Raw genomic sequence first — 20,799 nt, 5'->3', positions numbered from 1 at the left:
ATTGTTCTGTTGCAGACTGCCGTGTTCATTTGTGACCTACACTTTGCTAGGGTCATACACCGTCCAATCAGAGCTAGGTGATTATGACGTGGAAGAATTTGGTCGAGGATTGGACTATATCCGAAAGATCCAGTTTGCTCCTCATCAAGACAGAGAACTATTGAAAAAGATTTGCGACTTGCATAAAACACACAAGTATGTCCATTATAGCACTCATAAGTCCCACTGAATCCTGAAAGTTACTTGTTGATAAAATGTCTGTTGCTTTAGTCCTGCTAAATCCTGATAGTCACAGATGAATTTAAACACTCTCGTAGGTTTATGATCCAAACAGTAGACTCAAAGTTTTGCATTTGTTGTCATCCCTTTTCAGTATTTCAGTCTCCCAACTGCTGATGTATCAGTGGTGGCCATAGACACCTTGTACAGACTCGACAAAGATCTCCCAAAGTAGCCTCTAATAGTAGCAAAACCAAAATATGATGTGAAAACATAACCTTTCGATATTTTACACCAATTGTGAAGCAAGCTTTTTACTGACATTACTTATTGTTGTTTGCCTGGACAGAGGCACACAGGCGTTCTTACTGTAAGAGGAGATCAAGTGTACCATCAGAAAACCCATGTGATTGGGCAGTGGACCAATATCTTTCATATCCATATGGGGAATTGAACCATAGACATCTTGTTAAAAGGCCATTGTGCTACCACTTCCCCACCTGACCACCCAATGCCATATCTACTTTGTTCATTTTATACTGAATATCAACCATGAGCCGAAAACTGAGTTAATCCACTGAAATTTATTTACAGGGGACAGACACCAGAGGAAGCTGAACTTCGTTTCCTTGAAAATGCAAAGAAACTTAGTATGTACGGTGTGGAGCTACATGATGCTAAGGTATGTAAAGTTCAGATTTTCAAGGTCAAATATTGAAACATTAAATGGTTATCTTGAAAATGAATAAATCATGTTATCTTTGAAGTTTCACATCAAAATGATTTGCCATATTAAAAAATATGTCTTTTATGTCAAACAAATGGCCTATTTCATATGTCATGAAGAATCAAAATCCTTGTGTAACAGTTAGACAGAAATGTGTTGCTGAATGTTAATCAATACTGCCTCCAGCTGGGGTTTGTTAGGCTCTGTACACTATAGATTAGCACATAATCAATGACAACATTTAAACACAGTAAAGTTCCAGCCTGCCGTAGTATTGACAATTTAGTACCTAACCACTGGCTAGATCTGTATCTCCCCCCTCGTACAGATGTTTGTCAATTAAATTATTCATATATCCCAAAGCTTTATGTAGTAAGCTTGTTGAATATTTTATTACTATACGTTACTTCTGTCCTGTCTGGTGTAAAACTATCTAAGTGTAGTTAATACTACAGATTTCTTTTTGTTTCTGATTGCACATCACATTCATGATCAGTATACATTGAGAGTTTCTAATTTCTATCTGAAGTAAGTATGGATCCATACTTACGTAAGCTTACCCCTTGTCATAAATCCCCTGCATACCTTCGGGTATCCGGGCGACAGGCGAGGAACCTTGATCCATCCATTGAAGATACCATGGTGTTAGCTCTAAACTTTGCGCATATTTTTACATAATTTGTATCTTGTGATTTGATATTTCATTACACTTAATTCAATGGCTAATCACGTAAAATGATATTATCTTCAAAATATGATATAAAGCTGACAACCTTAAATAAAAAAACACATGTCAGAGTCAGTGACTTAATACTTATGATATATGATATAAAGTTCTGTACCAGATAATCATATTCTTTATGGATGTACATTTTGTATTTGTTAATAACATACGTGATATAATTTTAAAGAGGAGTGTTAAAAAAGGAAATAATTGAAATGGCCAGAAGTAAACCTGTTGTTTTTCTGCCTGTGGTCAGGATGCGGAGGGAGTTAACATCCAGCTGGGAGTATGTGCTACTGGTCTGCTGGTGTTCAAAGATAAACTACAGATCAACCGCTTCGTTTGGCCTAAGGTCCTTAAAATGTCCTACAGGAGAAGCAAGTTTTATATAAAACTGCGTCCTGGAGAGGTCAGTACTGGGTTGATTGATATTCCATAGTAATATTCCACTGAATTGTCACCCAAAGGGGTCTCTGGCATAAAGTTGTTTTGAAAGTTAATGGAACAATTTCATTTGTACTCTATATGATACAGAAAAAAAATTGTCTATCATCTAGGATTCTAACTGAAGCCCTGCATGTTTTCTGGCTGTAATGGATAATCAAAAGTCCCTAGATGAATCAAAGTTCAGTTCAGAACAGTTAATATGGAGTTTCAGAATTCAATGAATTCTAGTCAAATCAATGTGTTTAAAAAATACCAGAGGTATGAGAATTGTATAAATATTATGTGATGAGTTCTATTTTTTAGTTTGAAGATTTCCAGAGTCAAGTTGGATTTAAGCTTGATTCAGTAAAGCATGCAAAAAGACTCTGGAAGATCTGTGTGGAACACCATTCCTTTTTCAGGTAACCCATCCTTTAAAGTGACATTACTTTTTTCACTCTTGGAGGCAGTGTCAGATCTTGATGGAGACAAATCTTTTCATATCAGCAACTTTTCATATTGTAAATTTCTATTTTCATAAAGTTTGAAGTGATTGAAAAAAGTTTATTTTGATGTTTATCAATTAGATAAGACTTAATTGGTACATCCTGAATTAAATGTTTCATCAGGTTTAACATTCTTTTATTTCCTGTATTGGTAATTTGAGATTACTGTTTTCCTAAAAATTGTTCACAGATTTAGAGAAATTGAACTTCCTAAGGCAAAGGGCACATTCCCTCGTTTTGGGTCAAGATTTCGCTACTCTGGACGTACACAGTTCCAGACAAAACAAGCCATGGCAACTGTTGATCGCCCTTCGCCCTACTTTGACCGTGTTCACAGTCGGAGGGCCACCTACCATGGGCGACCCACAAGAAGAAATCGTGAAGGTAGGCAGTATTTGTTATAAGACCTTGTTTCAATTCATTGAATCTTTTTTGCCAAAAAAAAGGAAATTGGTAAGCTGTTTTTTAATACACATGATTTAGTATGATATGACTTGAATAAGTGACTCTACAGCCAACACTTGTTTTTTCAGAGGTTTACCGTCCTGAGCCTCCTCGTGATCTACCAGTCCCTCCAGAAAAACGTCCCAGGACTCCCAATCATGAAGATCAATACATTGAAGACAAGCCTCCCATCGAGTCAGATCATGAACCAGAGGATCGGTATGAAGAAGAAAGACATAGTCACGATGAACATGATGAAGAACCAGCAGACAGAAAAAGTAGAATGGAAAAGATACATGCTGTCCAGACTCCACTGGCTGCAGTCATGATGGCAGCTCGGAAACAACAGGAGCAAAACAATGTAGACCGGTCACACCAACATAGAGAAAGCGATGAAGACTCGGGGAGTTTGCCAGAGAAACCTCCCCTTAACGAAAGCATGGTACGTACCTTGTCATATAACCAAGAACGCTTGTCTGACCCCAGGGACTTACATCACCTAGGGTCCACTTCAACTAACAGTGTCTCATTAGATTCGCTTAACTCACATCCGAATATCGATTTTTTTGAAAACAACCCAGACAGTGCAAGTAAGTTGTCAAAAAAGAAGTCGGTGTCATTTGAAGAAAAGAAAGGGTCAAGGTTTCGCAAGGGAAAAACTCCAGGTGGAAAAAAATGGAGAAAACCTTTTGGAGTGAAGACTGGTGATGATAGTATTGAAAAAGACCAACAATACTGTCCTTCACCTTCCAAAGACCTGGAAAGTTATGATTGGTCAGACGATGTTCCAAAGCTTCAGAGATATTTCTCTGATTCAGAAGTGTCTTCTGAAGAAAGTAGAGAAATCATTTCTGAACCAAGATCAGTTAAACTTGAATCGAGTAGAAGCAAAACACAAAAAAGCAACCATTTTTCATCAGAATCGCCAAGAGATCACCCCTCTACACAATCAATCAATTATACACCACACAATAAAAGTGTACCTCAGTTATTGGTAGGTAAGCAAGAATCACCCATACATAAAACTGTCCCAACAGTTTATGTAAATGAAGAACAGGTACACCCAGAGAGAACCAAATCACTTGATGAATCAGAAATTGTGAGACATCACAGTTTAGATTTAGAGGAGACCAACATTACTACACCATCCAGATTGGCCTATTCTTACAGCTCTTCTTCCTCTGATTCAGACACAGATGTTTTCACATCCCTCGTATCTTTAGATGACTCTAAACTTTTCTCTGTCGCAAAAATAACATCAGATTTAGATAACTTTAATGACGAGAACACTGCTCCACCTTTACCTAAAACTGCAATCCCTAGCAAAATCACGGTAGGTGAGGACATAGATGATTCACCATTTGTAGATGCAGTCCAAGATTTAAACGAGACATGCAAGAAAGATGATTACAAGGAGAAAGTCATCAAGAAAGAAACAGAATTAGACAGTCTTTGTAGTTCCTCCACTCCAGATCTTCAGCAGAGAAGACACATTGAAGTAGCAGATCGAGTGATCCCTGAAAAAGTAAAATATAGAAATTTGGAAACATCACTGATGCTAGAAAGGAAATTTGAAGAAACACCAGTAGATGATAATTTTGAGGATTTTAATAGAAATTGTAAGGAATCTTTGGAGGACAGTGACTTCATACCAAGGTCAAAGGAAACCTCCATCGATGATGTCAGATCAAGGACAAAGGAAACTTCCATTGATGGTATTGTTCCAAGGTCAAAGGAAACCTCCATTGATGATGTCAGATCAAGGACAAAGGAAACTTCCATTGATGGTATTGTACCAAGGTCAAAGGAAACCTCCATTGATGGTATTGTTCCAAGGTCAAAGGAAACCTCCATTGATGATTTTGTACCAAGGTCAAAGGAAACCTCCATTGATGATATCATACCAAGGTCAAAGGAAACTTCCATTGATGATTTTGTACCAAAGTCAAAGCAAACCTCCATTGATGATATCATACCAAGCTCAAACAAAACCTCCATTGATGTTATTGTACCAAGGTCAAAGGAAACCTCCATGGATGACTTCGTACCAAGGTCAAAGGAAACCTCCATTGATGGTATTGTACCAAGGTCAAAAGAAACCTCCATTGATGGTATTGTTCCAAGGTCAAAGGAAACCTCAATTGATGATTTTGTACCAAGGTCAAAGGAAACCTCCATTGATGATATACCAAGGTCAAACGAAACCTCCATTGATGATGTCAGATCAAGGACAAAGGAAACTTCCATTGATAGTATTGTACCAAGGTCAAAGGAAACCTCCATTGATGATATTGTACCAAGGTCAAAGCAAACCTCCATTGATGATTTTGTACCAAGGTCAAAGGAAACCTCCATTGATGATATCATACCAAGCTCAAACAAAACCTCCATTGATGTTATTGTACCAAGGTCAAAGGAAATTTCCATGGATGACTTCGTACCAAGGTCAAAGGAAACCTCCATTGATGGTATTGTACCAAGGTCAAAGGAAACATCCATTGATGATTTTGTACCAAGGTCAAAGGAAACATCCATTGATGATTTTGTACCAAGGTCAAAGGAAACTTCCATTGATGATTTTGTACCAAGGTCACAGGAAACCTCCATTGATGATTTCATATCAAGGTCAAAGGAAACCTCCATTGATGTTATTGTACCAAGGTCAAAGGAAACCTCCATTGATGATATTGTACCAAGGTCAAAGGAAACCTCCATTGATGATATTGTACCAAGGTCAAATGAAATCTCCATTGATGTCATTGTACCAATGTCAAAAGAAACCTCCATTGATGAATTTGTACCAAGGTCAAATGAAATCTCCATTGATGTCATTGCACCAATGTCAAAAGAAACCTCCATTGATGAATTTGTACCAATGTCAAAGGAAACCTCCATTGATGATATTGTACCAAGGTCAAATGAAATCTCCATTGATGTCATTGTACCAATGTCAAAAGAAACCTCCATTGATGAATTTGTACCAATGTCAAAGGAAACCTCCATTGATGACATTGTACCAAGGTCAAAGGAAACCTCCATTGATGATATTGTACCAAGGTCAAAGGAAACATCCATTGATAATTTTGTACCAAGGTCAAAAGAAACTTCCATTGATGGTATTGTTCCAAGGCCAATGGAAACCTCCATTGATGGTATTGTTCCAAGGTCAAAGGAAACCTCCATTGGTGGTATTGTTTCAAGGTCAAAAGAAACATCTGTAGATGATGTCAGACCAAGGCAAAAGGAAACATCACTTGTCAGCATCATGTCAAGTTCAAAAGAATCCCATTTTATACCAGAGATTATGTCCTCTATGCCAAGGGAAATATCAAGAGATGAAGCGGTGGCAAAGACTAAACCCAAAAAAGGGAAACCAATAACATCAGATGATAACCAAGGAATTGAAGACAGGTCTAGAGATAAAGACACTTCATTTCAGGAAGCACTTGATAAATTTGGATGTAACATCAAAGACTCTAATGAAGTTTGTGTTACTGATGTTAGACCAGACATACCCATGAAAAAGAACCCCTATTTTACGCTAGATCAATCTATGGAAGAAGGTAAGCAATCTAATACAACATTTACAGACAAAGACAAAGATAAGAAAAGTGCACCTGTAAATTCATCATATGATGGTATGAGGCAGGAAATACCATTGAAGAAAAATCCTAATTATAAGGAAATGCCAAGAATTTCACCTAGTAATGATGCATCTAAATCTGATCTTGTAGAAAAGAAATCACATAAACAGTTTAAAGATTGGCTGGCATACACATATTCCTTGGAAGAAAAAAGTGTCACATCACCAAACTTGAAAGTTTCTAGTAAAGAATGTTCTAAAGAACCAGGAAGTCATAGCACAGGAAGAGAAACACGTCTCCAACCGGAAGTTGATTGGAGAGATTCTTACTTGTCATACACTCACAAGGAAACTTGGTCAGAGAAGAAGAAAGATATTACAGTCCCATTAGAGGAAACACTGGCGATTTCTCCCTCTTCCATACAAGTGAAAAGGTCAGGTGCTCCAAAGGTAGGCAGACAATATACAGGTGACAATGTGTTTGTGATGGAGGAAAAGCCTGTGACTGATTTATCTGATGTTCTTAAAGTAGAGTCATCCAGGATGACTAAGGTAGAATCTCTTAAGAAGAGAAATAATCAGGATGTGAAGTCTGCAGGGCAGCCAGATTTTACAAGTCCCTCTACTTCTCCAGCCATCACTAAAGAAACAAGGTCAGAGAATCAGGATTCAGGGTTGAAAAGGTCAAACTCAATCAGGAAAGGTCTTGGTGTTCAGACAAATGGTTCTTTAATGAGAAGACATAGCTCAGGTCAGGAATCCAATTTAGAAGATAGTTTTAAATCAGGTTTGCCAGCTAGACCTCGAAGCATTGAGGTATGTGAGAATATAAAGATTGGTGTTGATGGTTATGATGATGACGAGGATGTTTTGAACAGAAGCTTTAATTGTGGTGTCATGATCAAGAGGAAATTTGACACAAGTCCTTCTATGAAGAAAGATGGCAAAAGAAAACAGTCTGACCAGCTGAAAGCTACAGACACAGTCGGCAGTGATGACTTTCGAAAAAGCAGAAAAAATATTGAAAAATTAGTGGATGACATTATGATGGAAATGTCAGAGGTCAGAGGTGAGGAATCCCAGAATTCAACAGTAGGTGGTGTTGTGAACAATGCAGATTTGCACTCCAAACCAACAGGAGCCAGTTGTGATCCTGTACATAGAACAGCACCCACACCACATGTTTTTGACAGTGAATGCAAAACAATGGCAGGACAAGTTGGAAAGTCAGATGAGAAAGTAAAATTAGTGGATGAGATTCAGGTGATGGACTTTTTCACTGAGGCACGTACATTGCCTCAAAGTGAACAAAAATATCCATATATGGATAGATTATCTAAAGACCCTGTAGAAATCAAACAGGACAACGAACCAGTTCTAGCAGCAAATGGAAAGTTGAAATCCATGCCATCTTTTACAACACCAAATCAAGATGTTAAGGCAAACTATACAGACAAAGTATCTACTGCTAAAGAAAAGACTCCTTATGGTATAGACAAGACACCTATCACAGACAAGACACCTACCACAGACAAGACACCTTCCACAGAGAAGACACCTATCACAGACAAGACACCTACCACAGACAAGACACCTACCACAAACAAGACACCTACCACAGACAAGACACCTACCACAGACAAGACACCTATCACAGACAAGACACCTACCACAGAGAAGACACCTATCACAGACAAGACACCTACCACAAACAAGACACCTACCACAGACAAGATACCAACTGGTAAAGACATAAACTCCAATAGGAAAGACATTACACCTACTAATACTGATGAGACACCTACTGGTAAAGACACCACATCTACAAGTAAAGATAATACACCCACTATCACAGACAAAACATCTGCCACAGAAAAGACACTTACTGATAAAGACAAAACACCTCCAAGTAAAGGTAAGATACTTACTGAAAAAGAAAAGACACCTACCACAGACAAGACATCTAGCACAGAAAAGACACCTACTGATAAAGACAAGACACCTCCTAGTAAAGGTAAGATACTTACTGAAAAAGAAAAGACACCTACCACAGACAAGATACCAACTGGTAAAGACATGACCTCTGATAGGAAAGACAAGACACCTACTAGTACTGATGAGACACCTACTGGTAAAGACAGGACACCTACTAGTAATGATAAGACACCTGCTAACACAGAGATAACATCTGCCACAGGAGAGATGCTTACACCCACAGAGAACATGTGTACTGGTACAAACATAGGACTGACTAGTAAAAACAAGCCAGATTCTAACAGTAGTAAAGAGCCTGTTGAATGTGGTGCTGATCTCGGTGATAAAGCTAAGGATAACCTTGCATTAAATCATTATGGAAAGTTGAAACTGGAAGGAAATACAAAAGTCAAGGATTATGTACCTGAAAATGAAGAGATAATGCCCACACATCAGTCTACATCTGACTACCAACACATGGTTCCACTAGTGGAAACAAAAAGTAAGCTGTATGGCTTAGCAAAGCCATATCCAGGTACTGGATTAATTTCTGAATCAGCATCTAGTTATCAACTGACAGACCAAGTACCACATTATCCTACAGATCAAACAGTGGCTGCCACTAAACACCTAGGAAAGATTGGTTCTACAGAAGTCCAGAAGGAATCCAACAATGGCAAAAAGCTGAATGCAGACGGCACACAATGTTCCCCATCTTCATCAGAAAACTTGAAAAAGTACATTCCAGATGTAGCCCCTCTAACAGGGGCCAAAGGCGATATAATGGATAAGAGTGATACAGACTCGGAGTTTGGTGAGGAATTTGTGTTGAAAAGACACAGTTCCAAACAGGAAGTGTCATCAGAGTTTCCTGAAACACCATTACGTCGGACATGGAACTCTGAAATGAGTTTGTCGTTAGGTGACAGGTATTCTGTCAAGCCAAGAGCTATTAAATTTGATCCCTCTATGAGACTTAAGGAGAGAGGAACATACAGTGTTAATCCTAAATTGAAACTCACAACCTTGAAAACAAGACCTAATACAGCTGACAGTTTACGTGAAAGGATAAAGAGTGGGAAAGCCCCCGTTAGGACACCGGACTTTTACCTGAGTCTTGTGTCACCAGCATTATACTCAAGGTCCAAGGTACAACCAGGGGGAAAACCAGAGGAAGAAAAAGGCTCGATATTGGAGACCGCGAACGTGAAAAATACAGTGGTGGAACCAATACAGGAAGTAGAAGAATCCTTTGTACATGATGAGCAACAAGATCAGGTGTCATCAACAGTATCGAGTGTATCATCAGAATTGAAGTGTGAAGCCCATACTAAACTTAATGCTGATCCCAGTGGTAAACTTCATACCGCATCTCAAAAGTTAGAAGAGGAAGAGCTTAAGAGGAAAATAACAGTACCAGTTCCTTCTCTTGAGGAACCATTACTCTGTAAGCCTGAAGGTGAAGCAGAAAGTCTTTCAGGATCAGCAGAAAAGAAACAACCAGATGAAGAAAATAAACATACTGCAGTTCATTCGTATATACAGGACATCATTTCCAGCAGTTGTGACACTTTAAGGAAAGCTGCTACTGACAGCAATGATCCATTACCTACCCTAACTGATGTTTCAATAACACAAACTGAAAGTCAACCATTCAGTCCATGTGTATCGCTTGATCCATCAACACAGGCACAAAAATCTGGGGAATCGGGTACAGCGTTACCTACTAGTACAGACAGGGAGGGGAGCACAGGAAAACAGCTGGGAGAGAGTGACACATCAGGCAAGGAGGAGGATAAAGGCAATCAGGGGTACACAAAACAACGTAGTATATCAGGAGCAGTAGCAGACCAGTCTGAAGGACAATTATTACAAGCAGGTAGTCAACAATGTAGCAATGGTAATTATGAAAATCTGCCACAAGTTCAAAGTGATAGAGCTTCAACTGGCCACGAGGGCACTTCTGTACCAGATGAGATACCTGTTAGGGCTCTGTTGGACGATCCAGATAGTTCTTTACATCATCAGATGTTTTCTTCACATTCTTCTGACAGTCTCTCATCTTCACATGTAAGTACACCAATGTCATCAACATCATCACTACTGTTATCTACAACCAGTACAACACAGCCTTCACATAGATCATCCACTATACCATCCTCTACAACAGAGCAGAAGCCTTCCCGCCAACCATCTGCACCTTGCCCTAATGTTTATACACCATTGTCATCCTCGTTACCACATGCATCTCAAAATTCTTCAGCATCATTATCCCATCCCTCAGCTCTAAAATCTTCCTCCTCCCAGCCTGTTGGTGGTAAACATGTTGTTTGGGCGGACGAGTCTGATTGTTCTGTTTCTAGAAATGACGGAATGTCAGCAAATCAGAATCGTTCCTTTGATAGTTCAGAGGGTCCTGTTAGTAAAACAATCGCTAGAGGTGCTAACAAACAAGACGAAAAACCATTGAACAATAACAAATTGCAAGAAAAAGTCAATAGAGAGTTTCTAGATGATGTTAACAATACTGGTGCTGCTGGTAGAGACAATTTAGATGGAAGAGATTCAGATCTTTGTCAGGACACTAAGGAAGAAACAGAGGCCCCAAAAACTGTGCTACACCTTCTTACAGAAGTCATGGTGCTCTTACTTGTTTGGATGGTCTCAATCTTCATTCTGTCATATGACCTGTCCACAGGATTCTAGCTATTAGTAGAACAATTTAGCAGGATTCTAATGCTTTAATCTCACCCATATCCTAAAACTATCAAAGTCACTGCCATTCTACTACTACATCCATTCCACCTCTTCTCAGTCATGTGTTAATACTTGACAAATTTCATCCTGATTTGCTTGGCCTTAGGAATTCATGTTTAACCTTCATAGCATATTTGGCCACAGTACACAGGATAGAAGTAATCCTCTCACATTTTCATGATAAATACAATTTAGGATGTTTCTGAACTGTGACATTGTATACTTGACAAATACAATCATGCATGGATACATTTTAATAATTTTCTCACATTTTGTCACTAGTTTTTTTTTAAGCATAGCTGACCTATTAAACTTTTGTGTCTTCCAAGGTGATTTTAACACACAGGTGCATCTCTATTGTCATTCTTAAAAACAGATTTCTCTGATGTTTTTAGATCTTTAAACAAACCCATGATCACTATGACTCATAGCCATATAATTGTCATTTGCAAGCTCACTTACCTAAATTGTTAACATTTGTTTTAATGATAATAAGGTGCAATATATGAATTAGTGTCTTTATCACAAAATCCGTTTTGTGTGTATGTAGGTTTATTTCAAGTGTTTGTAAATGCTGATACAATTTTTTTTGCAGTCTTATTTTAAAAAAGTCTGTATATCAATTGATTGCAGGCTGAAATTCATAACAATGCCATATTTTGGAAAGTGTACTGATGGTAGTGTGGGGTCTGATTTTATTTAGTGTCATAACTTTAGGACAAAACATTTTCTGAAAATGCCATACTTGATAAAATAATATTATATTTATGATCCATATAGTAAATATATTTGATATATGAGCTTTTTTCTTTATATTTTTGTGTTTTTATTTGAATACAGAAAGGATCTGCAAAAATAAATGTAAATATTGTTGTTATATTTTTTCTACATGTGATAACTATGTTGCTTATCAATGTGCCAATTAATACATTTGTTTAGAGACTCAGTTATCTCCCTTGATGAAGCAGTTTCAGTCTCTTATCTTATGCTAATTGTTCAATTAATTTAGCCTTTCATCAGTTAAAACCTAATGGCAGTAGCTAGTCAGTACTCAAATAGTTTTTGAAGTGTGATAGTATTTTTTTATGATTGTTTTAATACAGTTGTGATTGTTTATCTAATTTACATATAATTAAACTTTAAAGTACACATATTACAGAATACCAATTGGACTTGGTTTTGTTCCCTCCCCAAACAACATCTGTATGTATATGTATATACATCTTTTTTTTTATCATTTTGTTCCCCAATATTAGTCAAATCTATTCAGGTTGATAATTCTTCATTGCTTCAATTTTACACAGAAAATTGACAGCAAAATGTTCTAAACTGACCAGTAAAAGATCACCGCAGTTTACTTTTGTATTGCGTTGTTAAATTCAGGTTTAGTCTATTGTTGTTATAGTGAAAGGTGCCTCACAATGTGTATATTCTGATTGTATTGAGTGTCAACATTTCAAAGTAATTGCTTTAAATCTATTAATTGTTTGATTATTCTGTGTATCTGGTCTGTTTAATCATTGATGTCCTATACAGTTACAGTTAATATATATATATTAATTAATGATAACTTATCAAAAATATGAACTGATATGTGTTAGTAGAAAGTTTCGATGCTGAAATGATTGCATGCTATGGAATTTTGTGATAGAATTTAGATAGAGTTATTAATATCTTATAAATGACTTCATATCAGGTTTTAAAATAAAGGCGCTTTAGGGATAGAGTCTGTAACTGAAAAGCATAGGGATGAATTAATTTGTAGTGGTACTCGGAATATAGTAGAAGTGGGTATAATGATCTGCTTAGCAACGACTGAAGTTTTCAAAAAACCAGTTCTATAATGATGTTTTCAACAAAAGAGGCTTATATGTAGTATAGAAGTTTCCCCATTTAATTCTGTGATTGCTGTAGCCTTTCGTGGTATTAGTGTACATACAGTTCCTATTGCCATCTGTCTATTAGAGCTCTTTTTTTAACTCACAACTGCCAAGTTTTGCAAAGCAACTTACTAATGGGACTGGAAGAGTATCTCCTTAACATTCTCATATCATATCACTGTATATAAAGAGTTATCACCCTTATTTTATATGCCTGAGTTTTCTGAGACCAAAACAAGATTTTGCATATGTCAGTATATGGACAAGGCTTATGGAATACTCCATACAAAGTGCTCAGATAAATGTAATGATGAGCTATGATAATTTATTATTATTTGATAATAAATTATGGTGGAGTTGGAGGATGATGAGCACGCCAGTGGTTTGATAAAACATCACTAAAAGCTTTTGGTTTTATCTTCCCTTCTTCTTCTCTTCCCCGCCCCCTTTTAGGTCTTTAAACATAATTGTTAATAGAAAGTTTTTTTGTTATAAATGTTAAATTATAAGCAGAGTTGTAGAAGTCCCAATATTTACCCTTTTTTTAAGATATTTTATTTATATATTATTGTTAAGTTTTTAGTGTTATCTATGTTGAGTAATTAGTAAACTTTCTGTGATTATGTTGTAATCTTATTCCTTATAATTAGTAATGATAACAATTCTGTATTATTTTACATTATGGTAGCGTCTGTTCTGTAAGGTCTTATTAGATGTACACATATTTTTGTGAATTAGTAATTCCACCAAGCAAGAAGTTGTGCAATAGAATATGGGACAAATTCATATAGTGTACAAAATAAAAATAAACATTAGAAAGTTTTATTTCTAGAAAAAATACATACATGGTAATATTTAACCTGTGACATTTAATTTTTATTAGTTTTAACTGAGAGAGCCCTGACAATGATCTATCTATCATTGTGTCATATATTGATAAAAGAATATCAATGATTTTTCTCATGAAAGATGAAAAAATAAAAGGTATTTATTCCTTTATTTAATATCTCTAAATTTTTAAACATCATTTTTAAGTTTGACTTCCGTGGGAATGTCAGCTGTTGCTTTGTGGCGGAGTCTGTGATAAACAACATGGGTATATATTGCTCATTTTCAATGTTTTATGTACAATAACAGGTACAGTTTGATACATGCATTGATTTCTGATTGCAGATTTTTATTGGAGAAAGTTTATGATGTATATCATTTAGCATAGAATATGTCATTTCTTAGCTTTGATAAACCCAATACAGGGGTGAAATGCTGGTCTGAACCCTACAGTGGTCTCGTGCTGAACAATTTACATAGAAATATGATTAAAGTTGGTATCAGAAATATGCACCATTGCTTCTGAATGACTTATTTATGATGTAATTAACAAGATCATAATTATGTTTTAGTTGCCTTATATGTTTGTGGGTATAAAATGTCGGGATATGGGTGCCTATTAAGGCTTTTCACTTATGATACGTGTGTTATTGACAATTATGTACTGTGCTAAAATTGTATATTCTGTGTCCAGACATTAAATTTTGATTTTAATCAAAGTCAGTCTTGTGTTGTAATATTTCAGTGTTTTGATAAATTTTCGTTATACAGTACTGTTACATCAAATCATGTTTTATTTCAATTTATACGTGGAACCATGCGAAATGCTGGTCCTAGACATTCTGGTTAATAGACATGATTAATTTTGACTGAAATATTTCAATACAAGGTTGGTTATATAATCAGAAATCAATAGATTAGTCTTATATTATTTAAAATTAAAAAAAGTCCACAAACAATATCTGTAAAGTGATTTAGGTATCTATTATACACAGCTGAATAACAGTAAATGTGTTTTCTATGTTTAGTGCCACTATGATAAAAATATTAATTAAACATAGTCATGGGTGTTTTGATAATTATTGTCAGTTATCTATTCAATGTATCTATAGATACGATGCTAGCACCCTGTTGGACAGAACTGATGTTTCGAGTGTTGTAATGGCCATACGTGGCTGTTATCAGATAAATCTGGAATGTCAGCTGATAGATTAAACAAATACACAGTCATGTGTTTATGATTGCTTTTGCAGGTCATGAATACCTAATGCAGATAACAGTTCTAGTAAATGATTTGTAAAGTGAGGCTATACCTAGGGTGTTATTGGGTTAAATACATGATTATTTATATAAAACAGACTATTTTAGGTATTAATAGCTAATTTTGAAACTATGTCAATACTTTCTGACCATATCCTGGAATGTGACGATGGAGATTAAGGGTCTAAAAGATGATAAGTTTCACAGTTAACTGGTAATAAATACAGCGGTGAAGTGGGGTATATCTACATCATATATATATATTGACCAGTCCTATTGTAGACTGACCAGCTCCTGTGTTAACACTAGTGACAAGCATAAATAAACACTTAGGACACACAGGCATCATAAATATTTATAATTTCCCGAGGGATGGCAGGAGGTCTGTATCTAGCCATCATGATAAATTCCTTTTCTGAAATATTCACCAAGTTTATATGAAAAGTTTATCTCATTGTAGCTAGTGCTATTATGACTAAGGTGAAGACATGCAGAGATTTGACCTTAAAAAACCTGAAAATACTACCTATGAAAATAGAAATCAAGACTGGGGGGAAAAAAAGGGACATTTTAAGAGCTGTCATCTTCTAAAGGCAAAATTGATTAGTCAAGATCAAAGAAATAGGAAGGTTGATGAGGAAAATTAGGGTGGTCAGGTTGGGGAAGGAAATCAATACTCATTGTGGATTGATTACTATGCATTTCATGTCTATTGTAAACTATTTACCTCTCTCTTGTGTAAGTATTGATTTGTGAAAATATCGAAGGATACGACACATTTGTTACTCCTGGTAACAATCTCGGGTTTACCGTAATCATCATAAAAATCCAAGGAAAACTTATTCAACATTGAAGATATGAATTTATTAAAAGTTTTAGTCCAGGCATTTTATTTATATCATGCAATATCAATTTTAAAGCACCATCTTCAATGGTAAATCAAGCAAAAAGGACAAACTAGAGTGGACAGGTATGTCCATGGGGGCAGGTGAACTTATAATGAAAATTTCACAACATGATTTGAATATACATGTTAGGAAAAGGCTGTTTGCTAATTATTTTTCAGTACCGCATTTGCTCCAATAAATGTTACTGTTGGCTGTGTTAATGGTTGACTACCTGACAAACACTGATGCTCACACTAATAAAATGTAGTGAAGCAGTTAATGATGACACAGTCAGTACACAGGGATATGTGTCGTGCTTACCTACAGACATTCAATAATGCATAAACAATAATAGGAAACATATGCATTTGTTAAAATTTTAAAATGTTTTAGTTGGTACAATTAATTTATTATTTGCAATAAAATCATATAGGGAGGCTTTAATGTTTAATGAAACACCTGGCAGAAATCTCTTTTAAAAGTTAAAGGGTTTGGGAAGCAGTATTATGAGATGTTTCTATAGATCAATATTACAGTCAATATGTTGAGATCAGAGAAGCTTTATCTTCTTCGTGCATTAGTAAATGAACACGTATAATAGAATCAATAATTACAAACATGTCATATTTGTCTGTTTAACAGGATAAATCCATGGATGAAGAACTAGATGGAATACCCCCTCCACCTCTTGAAGAACGCCTCGAAGCTCCTCCACTGGTTTACAGCAAGGAGGACAAGAAAAGAATGGCCAAGGAGGAAAAAGAACGACTGAAGAAAATCAAGAATGAGGAAAAAAGGAGAAAGAAAGAGGAAAAAGCAGAGCAGAAGCGACTTGATAAAGAGAGAAAGAAGTCGCAAAAAGACAAAGGATCGCGTGGAAAGAAAGAATGGGATGAGGTCGTGGCAGTGGCGGCTGTTGAGGAAGCTGTGGTGGAGGTCGCAGAACCTGTGGAACGATCCAAACGGAGCCGGCTTAGCAGTTTTGAGGAAAAAAAGGTAGGTTGAATAAGAAATGTAGTATGTTGAATGTTGCGAAATGTCAGGACAAAGTGTATACAAAAACCAAGGTTTTCTGGATGTGGGATGCAGTTTAGATTTAAGTTTTAAAATATAATTGTCAAAAAGGAACTGAAAAAAAATGAACACCAAAATTACGATGTTATAGGTATGGTGATGGGAAATTGGTCAAAAACCATAATTGATTATCAGTTAAAATCATATAAGCTTGTCATTATAGTTAGTCATGATTACATAATCAGCTGTGTGTTTGATATTCATAGAAGGTGAATACCTACTGCAGTAATATTTTCTGTTATAACTACTTTGTATAGATAAAATACCTCACATACCTAGAATTAGTATCAGAATGTTATTGGCGATTGCCATCTTTATCATTCATGATATGAATGGGTTTTTTTTCTTTTGTAAAACACAAAAAAATATTTAGGTAATGATGATCTATTATAAAAAGTTGTTATCAATGATACCTATAAAAAGTTGTTATCAATGATACCTATAAAAAGTTGTTATCAATGATACCTATAAAAAGTTGTTATCAATGATACCTATAAAAATTGTTATCAATGATACCTATAAAAAGTTGTTATCAATGATACCTATAAAAAGTTGTTATCAATGATACCTATAAAAGTTGTTATCAATGATACCTATAAAAAGTTGTTATCAATGACACCTATAAAAAGTTGTTATCAATGATACCTATAAAAAGTTGTTATCAATGATACCTATAAAAAGTTGTTATCAATGATACCTATAAAAAGTTGTTATCAATGATACCTATAAAAAGTTGTTATCAATGATACCTATAAAAAGTTGTTATCAATGATACCGATAGATGAGATTAAATGGTTAGACAATCAATTTTATCAAATTATCGTCCCATCACTATACAGGAAGGTTTGATTAAGGATATTAAAACTACCACTGCATCTGTCCTGGTAGAGTCGATCACAAATGTATTCATTCAGCATGCTGTACATGTCTCCCTTCAGCATGTGTTCATATCTCCCTTCAGCATGCTGTAAATATCTCCCTTCAGCATGCTGTACATATCTCCCTTCAGCATGTGTTCATATCTCCCTTCAGCATGCTGTAAATATCTCCCTTCAGCATGCTGTACATATCTCCCTTCAGCATGTGTTCATATCTCCCTTCAGCGTGCTGCATGTTTTTCTTGTTGTAATAATCCCTAATCACATTGTACAAGTTCGATCATGTGCTTTTCGTTTATGTTCTGAAAAAAAATGATTGATTAGCCACTAGTTTTGTACATGTATGTCACTAATGTAGAATACATTGTTAATGTAATATGCATGTTTGTTTAAATCTTATATCACTTTGTACAACGTAATTGAATTGTGTCCTACTTAAATGTCTTTTGATGAAACATTGAAAACGTAGTCATGGCGATCTCTGAAGAGTTGCCTTTATTGGAAGCTATGTATGGTGTAGATATGAAGTGTATTGCTGGACGTGTATATAGTACATGTTGTTCAGCATTGTTTACATCTCGCTGTGTAAATCAACCTGACAGCTGTTCCCAGGATATGTTTTACATATAATAGACATCTGTTGTATTATAGTCAATACGTACTATTGATCAATTTCTACTAGTAAATCAGCCTCAATTATTATAATCATATTTTAGACTTGGGAATATTTCCTTGACACATTTGTTGTTACTTAAATATTTTTTCTCTTGAAAAAATTTGTGTGCAGAAGTTATGTTGAGGAGAACTGTAAAGTAATGTTTTTATATCTTTGTAATTGTGGCCTAGAGAAAACATTAGAAACAATTTAACAGTGTGAAATAAAATAGCTAACAAAATGTACCCTGATATGGTACATATCCTGCTTGGTTGTGAATAGCTGTCATGTTTTGCATGAGTATATAAAACACTGTGATGATGTGATGCATGCCTTGGTCTGTAGGAAAATCCAAATCACAGTCCCGACAGTCCTGTAGATCCTGACGCACCTGAACTTCCTAAGTCACTCCCTCCTCCTCCTCCCCCACCGCTGGGAGATGACGAGAGAGAGGATTATGATGACGATGATGGCGAGGATTCTAATCGGGCTGAGGGTGATGGTTCAGAGGCTGGAGAGGTGGTTATCTGCACTGATTACTAACAGTTTGATGTAGCTGGTTTCACTAACACATATATAACCCTGATATATAGTTATTATTAATCACTGTGACATTGTTTGCCATCTGAAGCACCAGGTGCTGATTACAGAGGTGTTCTAACTATAATTAGGAATTGTCTGAAACTTACATGATTGATCTAAGTAACATGACAGGTTTCTCACAGTAAAATATTAAAGGAGGGTTCTGTTGTCGTGATATCAAAGGTTTTTCTCAGTAACACATAAGAGCAGGGTTCTGTTGTAGTAACACAGATGATATTTAATATGATATGTATGCTATTATGATGATGTTATGGTTAGTTATATAAAATTGTTGGCTGTTAGCCCCAACAGGCTTTGCTGTTCAGATCTTTATTTTTTGTCACTGCTATCAGATCAATCAAATTCTACTACCTAAAATTGATGGTCATTAGTGGTTTCAAGATCTTCACTCTGTCACAAATTATGGATCGTTGTCATTTTGGTTCTTGAAATTCAAAATTTAAATCATATTCATGAAAAAATATTTCTAGCGGAAAAGAGAAGTACATGTATACAGAAAACTGTTATTGATTGATTGATTAATTTTTTTTACATGGTTTCACTTTGATATGAGATGTTAATGTTACATTTTCATTGTTTATATGTATATATCAAAAACTTCTTTTGGTGAACAGTTAATGGTATATTAAACATCTTGACTTAGAGTGAAATATTATTTAATATATTTGCAATAAATTTTAGAAATGTAAGACATTGTTATGGAGCTTTAATTAGATACAAGATCCATACTAAACTTTTCAGAGAGACACAGAGTTATGTTTAATGATAATCAAAGATGAATGAAGTTGTATTACTGTTCATTATAAAATATAAATTGTGATCTTTACATGTAATTTCACTATCATTTCTTGTTCCTTTTCAGGAGGAAAATAGGACAGGACAGGAATTTGATCTTTAGGTGTGTTCATATCTCTATGCATTCACAACCTTGAAATGGCCTACTTGAATGACCTCTGGTATCTACGAGTACAGTTTATTCGAACAGAAGCAGCCTACATCCTTGAAAACTTTACCATTATTCACTTGATCCCAAATTTCCATGGTTACCAAAATTTGAAGGTCATCATTGGTTTCTAGATCTATGCCACAGATAGTGGGATGATGTTCACAAATGGGCAGTTGAAATGGTCAAGTATCTCTTTGTCTTGATCAGGTTAAGCTATATATATCCAGGGGGAATGTGACAAGGGAGATAATCAATATCTGACCGTGTTGTCCAAGGTTGCGTATTGCTGACCTAATAGTGTTGGCCAGTTACTATTTTTCCATTGTGAAAGGCTGCATGTTATGCAATATTATCAAATACAATGATTGGATCTATTAAAGATTATTTTTGTACCAGAAATGTAATTTATCATATTAATTACTGTCACA

At 35.7% G+C, this 20,799-nt stretch overlaps 1 protein-coding gene across 1 annotated transcript in view; it reads left to right on the top strand.

Moving 5' to 3' along the window:
• Positions 1-11,309, top strand: part of LOC132553397 (serine-rich adhesin for platelets-like) — a 29,856-nt gene extending 18,547 nt beyond the window's left edge. Inside the window, exons 7-14 of the mRNA XM_060217644.1 lie at positions 16-195; positions 814-901; positions 1,927-2,079; positions 2,421-2,518; positions 2,793-2,986; positions 3,136-5,206; positions 5,276-5,383; positions 5,492-11,309. Coding sequence (XP_060073627.1) covers positions 16-195; positions 814-901; positions 1,927-2,079; positions 2,421-2,518; positions 2,793-2,986; positions 3,136-5,206; positions 5,276-5,383; positions 5,492-11,309 — 8,710 coding nt within the window. The remainder of the gene's footprint in view (positions 1-15; positions 196-813; positions 902-1,926; positions 2,080-2,420; positions 2,519-2,792; positions 2,987-3,135; positions 5,207-5,275; positions 5,384-5,491) is intronic.
• The last annotated feature ends 9,490 nt before the right edge of the window (positions 11,310-20,799 follow it).

This window comes from Ylistrum balloti, unplaced genomic scaffold, assembly GCF_031769215.1.
Source record: "Ylistrum balloti isolate Yb309-2 unplaced genomic scaffold, AGI_CSIRO_Ybal_v1 Utg370324, whole genome shotgun sequence".
NCBI classification, from domain to species: Eukaryota; Metazoa; Mollusca; class Bivalvia; order Pectinida; family Pectinidae; genus Ylistrum; species Ylistrum balloti.
This window is presented reverse-complemented; position numbering and strand designations above follow the sequence as displayed.